This window comes from Gavialis gangeticus, unplaced genomic scaffold (assembly GCF_001723915.1).
Source record: "Gavialis gangeticus isolate Ggan-Ray unplaced genomic scaffold, GavGan_comp1, whole genome shotgun sequence".
Classification (NCBI taxonomy): Eukaryota; Metazoa; Chordata; order Crocodylia; family Gavialidae; genus Gavialis; species Gavialis gangeticus.
In genome coordinates, this window is record NW_017729032.1 from 59,361,477 (window position 1) to 59,372,558 (window position 11,082).

Sequence of the window (11,082 nt, forward strand, 5' to 3'; positions counted from 1 at the left end):
GAAGGGGCACGGGGGAGGGAAAGGATGTGGAGGGGCGCAGATCAAGGCCCCCACGGTGAGGGAGGGAGTGGGGTGAGGGCAAGCTCTGTTCAGCCAGGTCAGTGAATGCAACCCAAGAAGCAGGACAGAGCTGTGGGTGGCTCTTGTGGGGGGGGGGCAGGAAGGAGGGGCAGCTCCCCACTGCTGTGTGCACCTCTCAGGAAGGTATGGGGGGCATGTGCCTTCCAGATTTTTGTGCAGGGCTAGGGCAGGCTGCCTGCTGCAGGCTTGGGGTCAGGGGCTGCACCAGCCTCTTCCTGGTGGGGATGCTGGGCTCTGAGCAGGCAGGGGTGGGGCAAGCAGTGGTGGCACTGGGATGGGTGGCTATAGGGTGAGTTATAGCCACTCCAGAATTCCCTGTAGCCACCCCTCCCAGCGCCACTGCCATCCACCCTGCCTCCACCTGCCCCAAGCACAGCCCCAGGCCAGCCCCCACAGCAGGAGGAGTCTGGCATAGCACCTGGCCCTGAGCCCACAGCAGGCAGCCTGCCCTCTCCCTGTGCACATGCCCCCTGTGCCTCCCCCAGGTTGCACGTAGCAGTGGGGAGCTGCCCACTCCTTCGTACCCCCTGAACAAGCCACCCACAGGCTCCCTCTCTCACCATGGGTACCTCGATTTGCACCCCCGACACCCCTTCCCTCTCCTACACCTCTTCCCCCTTGCAGATTTAACAACAGGAGGCTGCTCTCCAGGCTGCCCGGCTGCATTCCTGTAAATCAGCTATCAGACTGATATCGGCCACTATGGCTGGCTAATAATCGGCCATCAGTATCAGCCAAAAAAATCTTTATTGGTGTACCCCTACTAGTTACACATTTAAACTGTATTTAATAAGTCAAACCAAGAGGTTATCTTGCATTCTTATTTACTGATAGAGGATAACACTAAGTGTAAATTAAGTTCAAAATTGAATAGAGTATGTGAGGCCCTATAAATGCAAGTCTTACTACCCTCAATTGGAGGTCTACCATAAATCAAGGTACTATGGTAATTAATAATGGTCCTAGAAGTTGCCATATCCTGTTGGTCTTCATTAACAAGAGAATCGTATGTAAAACGTGGAGGTGATTATTTTGTATTTAGTATTGCATTCAGTTCTGAGCACTGTATTTCCAAGCAAGATGGTGATAAATTTTGGAGAATCCAGAGAGAAACCAGGAAGATAAAAGTTATAGAATAAATTACCTCTGAGACAAGGCTCAGAGAATTTGTTCCTTTACTCAAAAAAGCAGATGACTAAAGTAAGATATGATAACAACATTGTTGCTTCCTACACTTAATTTCTCATATTATTTTAATGTTATAGTCGGGTACTATAAACACAACTGGAAAAATAAGCAAAACATTGTTCTCTAACATTTTTACACAGGGAATACTTTGTCTGTGGTACTCATTTAATTTTAAAGTGAAAAAAGAAGAAAGCTTAAAAAAGTTTACTGCAGTTTTACTTGAAAATAAACACCTTTCCTTTTCTCTCTGTATTACATTTTTCTCCTGAAATGGTGACAAATTATTGATCTTATCAAACCAGAATAACAGCATTTTTTTACTGACCCTAAGTCATGGCAGCAGTACTTTCCAGCTGTCGAAATAATAACCATGGCACATCCTTTCAAGAAAATCACATATACTATTTGGATTTTGTTTGCAAAGCATTGTAAAACAACCATATGGTTTGTTTTGTATAGTCATATATTTATTTTACACAATTCTTTTCTATATTAAAGTAGTTTTGATTGAATTCAGATATTGGTGTGGAAATTTTAAAGATACCGCATTTTTCTACCCATAGCTAATGATTTCCTTTAATTTAAGGGCTTAAGAAAATAGAGGTTGACATTCGAAGACACCATATAAGTAATTGGTCTGCTTATGTGAATGTAGAATAACTGAAAATTTTGTTTGATGGTTTTCAGATTTTATTGACTTTGTCTGAAAAATAGAATCAGACCGTTTTGAACCTAACTTTTCATACTTCATAAAAAGACATAGCTAGCTTTAATTAACAGAAGATCCATTCTCAGCCAAAAGAGCAAAACTGGCTTTGAGAAAAGATATGCTTGTAGCACTTGTTGAGATAAGAAAAATAAATTCCAGAGAACATGAAAGAGAAGGTGATTTTTCCCCCTCCTGCAAAGCTAGAGAGATAATCAACATGGCCAAATCATTCCACATTTTAGGGAATTTTTCTATGATATCAGAATAGTGGTTCTTTTTTTTTTTTTTTTTAAGTATCTTTTTTGGTTACACTGTTTGCAGAACTATTATTCAAAGGAAGAGTGAAGTTGGGAATTGCTCTGTAGCTGCTAAATCCATAATTACTATACATGAATTTATTTATATTATTGCAGTGGATTGGAGCTATAGTTATGAACCAAGACCCCATTTTTTCAGTGCTTTAAAAATACAAAATAGACAGTTACTTTCCCCCAAAAGATACTTTTATCCTACATTATATGAAGTATTAAGTGCCTCATATACCTAACAGCTCAGTAATCTGAATGAATTCAGGGCCTGCACTGGTGAATTTTTTGTGACTAGCAGCCAGTAATACCAGTGTGAAAATACTGAAATAACTTGGACGGAATTCTGGGTGGAATTCTAGATATGTACCTGGGAACCAATCCTGCAAACTCCCACTTCCATTGTTAATGCTAAATCCATAAAATAGTTCCATAGACTAGGTACAGACATTCAAAAAGCCCATAGCAATATTGACCTAAGTTGCATGGTTTTCTATAAGCAGCACATTTTAAATTGGTAGCAAACAGAAAACACATTTGCTCTTAGGTGCAGGGGCAAATCTAAACTAGGTTCTGCCATTTTCAATCCAGTCTGTGTGCACCAAACTTCTGTTCTGTTATGGGTATAGGCTGGTTTCCGATCACTTATGCCAGTAATAGTGTAATGTCTGTACCTGGCTACTTAGTATGCATATAAGCTTGCAAGCTCAGGCTTTATTCTCATTTTCTTGTCCCTTTTTTGGTTGTGAAAAAAGTAATATTCTAACATTTCACTGTACCATTAATAAATTGGATTGATTTGTTATATTGAGATGCATTCTGAATATAGAAGGACTTCTAGCTATTTCATGTATGACTTTCTCTGGACATAAAACAACCTAAATAAAAGTATCTGATTTCTGCAGAATCGACTGTCTTTATACCTCAGTCAGTCTACACCATTGAAGAAGATATTGGTGAACTGTTCATTCCAGTCAGAAGAAGTGGAGATGTTAGCCAGGAATTAATGGTTATCTGCTATACCCAGCAAGGTAATAGAGTCTCAGTTAAGTGAAAATAATAACCAGGTCCAAATAATTATTTTATTTCCAGGACATGTGGATAATTTTAGTAATAATAATAATTTTGCCTCTAAACCATCAATATCAACTGGGAGTATATTCTTCTTCATATTTTATCTTAAGTTATTATATTAGTTGTTTAATTTGCAGTCTGTTGACATTCCCAACGGTTGCAGTGCCTCCAAGTCAGTCTAGTTTCAGTGCCCAGTGTTCTCTTGATTGTGCTCCTTGGTCAGATAGTATCTCTTGTGAGAGAGCACAATTTCTTCACTGGCTGAAGTATCAGAGGAACCTCATGGGAGTATAAGGGTGTGTCCATGATGGAAGGTATAGTTTTGCTGGGGAGCCCAGCCATTAGGAAAGAATGTAAGCGAGAGTCACCTGAAGCGCAGCACTCAGCAGGCAATGGTGCAGGGCCATTTGGAATCAAGCTGTAATAAAATGGTTTGATTTAGGAATATCATAATATTTTGCTTTGCCCAAAACAGAATATTTTGACCTTTCCAAATAATTTTCTTTAACTTTTCATTTTATAGAAAGTTTTGATATGTCTAAATTTTATCATGTATTGAAATGAAAACTGATATTGAAATAGCAGGGCTTCCTGTAGGATGGAAACTTTGATTGCATAAAACAGAGTGTTTAAAACACTTTCATTTGTGTAATGGCTTATTTTTACAGAAAACGTTTTGTGTGTTTTGAAGACATTTATATATTGGTTTCAGAGCAGTTCCAAGGATTCTTGTGTGCATGGTTAAATGATTAAACATAGTGTTCATCTCTTTAAGAACACTTTCTCATGGGTAATTTCTTATCTGAAAATACTAAGAAGGGATGAAGAGACAATACACATTTTTTTGGGAATAAAATCAAAGTAAAATTGGCTGCAAATGTAATAACTAGGGAGAATTAATTTGGTCGTATTTCACCTGAACTTTGCAACATTTTCACACAAGAGATAAATTATTTCCTTTAGTAAATACAATTAAGAAGTTCTCATTTTTCTGTCTTGCTTGTTTGCCATCAAGACCTAGATGAAAGCTAAGGTATGAAACTGGCAGAACAGACACAGAGTCCAAATGAGTTCCCCCACAGAGCAAAAGTTAAGACTGCTTTCTCTCACACAACTTGCTCCACTTCTAAAATGTTTATCTGAGGAAAGAGAACATCTGTTTGAAGTTGGTCAACTTGTTATTCTGTTAAGATTGTTTTATAATTGTACATCGTAACAGCAATAACAGAATACTGGATACTTTAAAAAGAGTTTTAGAAGAGATAACAACCCTTGTTGTTCCAGGCAACAGATGACTTGTGGCAATATTGGCAGGTTTAAAAAGAAACTTTTCCTGAGGCATGTTAGCTCATAGTTGCCTAATTCAAGTTTGTTAGGGTTTTTTAAAATACGTTTCTGTGAATCGGCTGCTACCTACATCTCTTGGGAACAGGATATTGGAAAAGATAAATGTACCTCCAGTCTGTTCCAGAGTGGGAACTTGTGTTGGATTTTTGTATATGCACTCTGCAAGGGATACATCTATAAAACTAAAAATAAATATAAATACAAATTTAAAGAAAATGAGAGGATTCTCTGATGGATTCTATAACAAATTTACGTAAATGATCATTATTTCCTTTTATCTCACAGGCACAGCAACTGGTACTGTTCCAACATCTGTGCTGTCCTACTCTGACTACATATCCAGGCCTGAGGACCATAACAGCATTATACGGTTTGACAAGGATGAAAGGGAGAAAATGTGTCGTATTGTCATCATAGACGATTCCTTGTATGAAGAGGCTGAGACATTTGATGTTCTTCTGAGTATGCCCATGGGTGGAAGACTTGGCTCAGAATTCCCAGGAACTCAGATTACAATCGTGCCTGACAAAGATGATGGTAAGACATAACTCAGTATGCAGGACAGAAATTACTTTTAATATACAAAGTCCTGACACAAGATTCTTCAGAAGTAATCATAGAACCATTATTATTTTTAAAATGGGAAGAATTGCTATTTTAAACTACTTCTTTTGTATGACAAAAATGGTGTCCATACTGTTATCTGTGTGCCTTTTGACGTTTTTGTCAATTTGGGAGCTCTTGGCTGTCAGAGGCATTACCAGGATTTACTATGTGGAAGTGGCTCTTGTCAATCCCCCTTTTAAACTTAAAGAATATGAAGAAATTTCCAACAGAGCAATCCTCCAGAATGCAAAAGGATATTTCAGTCATAGAGAATGAATCCCAAGTCCCCTGGAGCTTAGAGCAGAATTTGCTCTGAGCTCCAGGGGAATTTTGTATTTCCATTCTTCCAAATTAAAAGTAGATAGTAGATGTATTCTGGGATGTCAAACTGAAGGAGAGCCAGCGCTCTCTAATATCAGTGTTTCTAAGACTTCTAAATAATCAGAATTAGATTAATTTGCCACCTGATAATCCAAAAGGGTCTAATGCTGTTATTGTTACAAAATGAGAATACAAATACATTGATAAATCAGATTTCAGAAAAATGCTCACACCTTGTAACCAAGTCCTACTGGGAATTTGGTTTTAAAACAAAGTGACCCAGGGCTCTTATGTACTACTTGGAAAGATGAAGAAACGTTGGAGATCAGCTAAAGATCTTGTTCCTGAGGGCAGGACCCATCATAACCATGGAGAATGAACACGAGAAGTAACACAGTTCAAGGCTGTATCATCTTTTGTGCATTTTCTGTTCCAGGGTGGAGAGCACCTGGTGCTGCCACTACTTGTCCTGCTGCCAAATTTCATGACCTGTGGGAAACCCCATGGCTAAATGACATACCTCTATGTGCCAGATCTGGTGTGCAGGCTATGTCAGGTTGCTCCTGATCTAGTCCAATCCTTTGCTTGAGGCAGAATCATCCCTCTTTAAATTATTCTAAGCAAGTGTCTTTCTAACCTACTCTTAAAAACTTCCAAGGATGGCATTTCCACAACCTCTCTAGGTATCTTGTTTCAGTGTTTAACCACCCTCATAGCAAGAAAGTTCTTCATAATATCAAACTTAAATTTCTTTTGCTGCAGTTCAAGACTGTTATTCCTTGCCCTGTCTCCTGCAGCTACAGAGAATAGTCACATGTCAAGTCAACTCTGGGAGCAGAAATAGAAAAGATGCCCAGGTAAAATGACCCTGGCTGCTGGCCTCTAGCAGACTCTTTTCTTAACTCCAGGGGACTTAGGCCCCATTTTCCATGACTGAAAAATCCTTTTGCACTGTGGAGGATTGTTCTGTTGGAAATTTGATGTAGACAACATTGCAGAGATTTGTAACCTCTGGTAGCATGCTTTGTGCTATTCAGCAGTGGTCTGGCCCAACGTTATGCTGGTAATGTCTCAAGAGATTGGTATGAAATAAAAATATCATTACCATATAGTGCAGTATATGTTCTGCATAAAGCTGATCTCAAGATAGTCATCATGGGAACAGAAGTTTTTTGGCAGTTAAGGATATTGCTAGGTATCTGTTTAAAAGCTGGAAATTGACACCTTCTATAACTGCACCATGAGCAACCTGAAATTTCTCATATGCAACCCTGTGACAGAGATGACTTTGTTTTCTGCGTAGAAGGTGTAGGTAATCAAATGCAACGCTCATGAGATATGACAGTTTGAAATATCCCAAATTGCACTTCTTGTCAAGTTTCCCAGAGTTTATCAGTCTTATCATATTTCAAACATTACCTGACATAGAAACTTTATATTTAGCTTACTTTACTGGTGTTATTGAATATTTTTGTAGTTCCTGGTCAGTTTTGGGCAATTTTGCTTAGTTTATAAGCTTCACAAGGAATGTGTAACATAGCATAAAATATTGAGAGCTGTTCTTATTATTAAAATCTGCACCTGTAGCTTAACAAGGAATGGGCAAGTGTAGCACCAGCTCCTAGAAGAATGGCAGACTCTCAGGAAATCTGTGCCTTGGCAAAGCAACAGTCCTGTGCTGCTGGTATAGTAACAGCTGAGCTAGATAGACTTCTGCATACCAGCAGCAGCCAAAGACTTTGAGTCCCCAGGGCAGGTAAGATTCTCTCCATCTCCCTTCCCCCTAGCTAGGGACAGACATTAAAAAAGCCTGAGCCTGAATGGATTCAGTCTTCGCAGGTAAGTCTAACCTGGCTAGGCTAAGTCAGTTTGTAACTGTACAAACACCCCAGAAATGCAGACACATGCCTGCAGTGGCTCAGGCTAAAAGCCGGGGGGATGCTAGAGCATCCCTCCCTTCCTTTGCACAGAGCTGAGCTGAGGGGGGCATGGCCAGGACGCAGCAGGGCACTATGATTAGGGAGGGGTTCCCCCCCTCTTTTGGCCAGCCTGGCAGTGAATTGATAACACCGTGTCTAACACCCCTAACTCAAGTGTTTATCACCCCATTAAGAAAACAACAGAGTGACATTACCAGCTATCTGTTGATTCTGTCTTTGTCCCATCTGCCACAGCACAGACCATAGCTAGTATATGGTCTGCTAGCTAAGGCTGAGAGGTGTCTGTGTAAGGCATAGGGGAAGGGAGAATCCCTGCTTAGCAGGGAGCAGGGTGGGAAAGCAGGGGGAAGCCAGGCAGAAACCTGCAGTCTCTGCTGAGCTCCAGCGGGGGGCAGAGGGGAGGGGCCAGCTCTGCTGTGGAGCAGAGAGCTCCGCCCAGCCCAGAGAGCATGCAGGGATGCTAAGGGAGTCTAGTTTAACTTAAACCAGCAAGGGGTCTGGGGCAGACATTGCACAAAGTGGCTTGACCCAAATCAGTTAAGTCTGATACTACATTCAACCAGGTTTATCTCAAACCATTTTCAGCCCTTTTCAGGCTGGTTTGTGTGCACTGAACATCTGTTCTGTTACAGGTTTAAACCAGTTTCTGATCATGTAAACTGCTTTATGTGTAATGTCTTCCCCTAAGCACTGGGGTCTCTTGTAGGTTTTTGCCCAGGTTACAGGCCTAGCTATTTACAACTCTTATGTGCACCCGGACTAGCTGATTAAATGCACTTTAAGAAGTTACAAAATGTTTAAAACTATATGAAAAGCCACAAGAACATATATAAAGGTTATAATCAACTGAGGGACTCCTGCTACGGTCATAATCACTAATTTCAGTGGAATCACCACAAGATGATATAGCTCCAAGCTGTGTTACTTCTGCTGTTCATTTTCAGTGGGATTGCCACTAATGCCTTTGAAGACAGATTTTGAGTTTTTTAGCATCTAGAGCAATAGTTCTCAACCATTTTAGCCTCAAGGTACCCCCCATTAGACTCAAGGAACCCCTTGGAAAATGCCACCTCCTAGTTGTTTTGTTGACTACAGAAAAAAAAATAGAGCAATTCTTCTGTTACAAAGAATTAATGAGAACCAGAATGGGTCAACATGTTCTGGCACTATAGACATTTGGAATTTCAGGGTTTATTTGTGAACCATGTGTAGATGTTTGCACACCTTACATGCTAATACTGTGCAGCACCCTGCAGCAACCTTAAAAGGATCATGGTACCCTTGCTGAGAATTACTGACCTAGAGTACATTATAGTCTTACAACGAGATACAGTGCCTCAATTGTTAAGGTTAGTTGCAGTGTATGCACACATTTTATCTTCAGGTTGACATTGAGTAGGTAACTAAAGAGGTTAATTAGTAAAAGAGTAACATGGCACAGGAAAAACTAACAAGTCACCTTGTTTTAAACCGGAGATGAGATTAAAAAACAACATCCATATGGTACAATTACAACCAAAACTATTGTACATCCTTATACCACCTGTCAGTTTGACTGCATTCATGAACATGCTTGCCCAATCCTGCAAATACTTATTCACATAAATAATTTTGTGTTCTTCAGTACTCTTCCTAGGACTATTCACATGCAAAACTGTTTAAAGGATGGGGAAGTTATATTTTAGGGTAAAATAAGTAAATCAACAGCTGCTTGTACATTAAGAAGCAAGTTGTAAGTGCAAATGTTTTATAAATAGCCCATTTTATCTGTCACGGTCTAATATGTTGCATCTGGCATGTTAAAAAAAGCTTAAAGGCTGCCTCACTCTGTACTGCTTTCTCTGCCAGTGAAACAATTCCCAGAAGAAATTCCAGTGCTCTCAAAAATTTGCTGACAATTCACTCTAACTGCACTTCTCTTATTTAGATATCATAAAAATATTAATGCACTGTAAAAGAAAAGTATGCTAGTGGGAAAGATTCCACAGTGTAGTGCATTTTGGTTTTGCATCACTTGAGAGAATGTTCTTTTTCCAATATTTTTTAAAGCTCAAAAATATTTTGAAAAGTAGCATTAAATGAGAAGTTGAATTTAAGAGGCATCAACTGTTATTGATTGTATGTTGCATAAAACTGATGAATTTTGCTTAATGGTTTGATTTGTTAAAAATAGCCATATGAAACATTAAATAAATAGCAGTTTCATTATCTCTGTAGTATTATAGATATAATTGAAACTACAAAATCACTCAGGTGGAAATTAAGAGAGAGGATATGCAGTATTTACAATAACTTAACAGGTGCAGAAATGCTATCTTGCTAAATCATGACTCTGGTTGTTACTTCTCATCTGCAAATCTGCAGCTATTTTGTGCTGATTGTTTGTTAAAGGGATTTGCACATAGATAATGAAGTTTCTTTGGATAAATGTGGCAGCATGTCATTTTTTGCTGATTTCCCCAAACACTGTGACTGGATTAACATCATGAATCAATGTCTGCAGGTCATGACACACAAACAAAAAAAGGTCAGAGTTTAATAATTCTACATCAGGCCTTTTTTAAGGAACTTAAGTCAGCAATATTGCTTATGTCCACTTGCGTTCAGTGAAAGTTAATTAGGAAGCATTCATCCGCGATACCTTTAATCATTTTCTTTTCTTTTCTTCTTTGTTTTTTTTTCTTGCATAAGTCTTGGGGGAGGGGAGATTAAACAGAAATAGCTGAAATCCTATATTATCATAACAGTGAACCCAAAACAAGTGAGAAGACGCATCAAGCTTTATGATAAACTGCAGAAGGATTATGTAATTTAAGAAACCCCAGGGAATAAAATATTAAGCCATTGCAATTATGATGTATTGTCAAAACAGTATCTAATCTAACAAGGAATAATTGTAAACAAAGGAAGTACAGGTATATTTATATTTTGAGAGATGATGCTTTGTAGAGACAGTGTTACAGGGACATTTCTTGCTTTGTGAATGAACTTGTCTTAAGGCCCGATCTGCACGTTATATTTATTACACAATTACCTGGTCAATTACATAATTAATTTAGACTGGCTACACATGCAAATTAGCTATGGCACTTTAAAAATGTCCAGCCAACTAAAAAGTTGTTGCTGGAAAATGTGTAATAATTTTATAGCTGGTTTCTATCCAGTTTTAATTTGCATGTGTAGCCTGTGTCCCCACGGCTGGGAGAGCAGAGGTGCTGCAGTCTCCCAGCTGGGGGGCTTGCGTAGGCCCTAGATACTACATATGTTTCCATAATACAAGTTTTAAGAATAATAACATGGATCTATTTGCATTAGAAATTACAGTTACAAGCCATAAAATCATTGAAGGATGTATAATAGGTTAAGTGACCCACATAAAACCATATACAATTTTGAATTCCAAAGCCGTAAGTATTTCACTCCCGACAGCTTCACTGAAAGTAAGAATTCAAACTTTTCTGTCATTCATGGGGATGGAATAAAAAGCTATATATATATATATATATATATA

The 11,082-nt window shown here is 38.9% G+C and overlaps 1 protein-coding gene across 1 annotated transcript in view; it reads left to right on the plus strand.

Annotated features, from left to right (window-relative positions):
• Positions 1 to 11,082, plus strand: part of FREM2 (FRAS1 related extracellular matrix protein 2) — a gene marked incomplete at its 5' end in the record, with an annotated part of 272,198 nt that overhangs the window by 163,783 nt on the left and 97,333 nt on the right. Inside the window, 2 exons of the mRNA XM_019523802.1 lie at positions 3,189 to 3,314; positions 4,990 to 5,241. Coding sequence (XP_019379347.1) covers positions 3,189 to 3,314; positions 4,990 to 5,241 — 378 coding nt within the window. The remainder of the gene's footprint in view (positions 1 to 3,188; positions 3,315 to 4,989; positions 5,242 to 11,082) is intronic.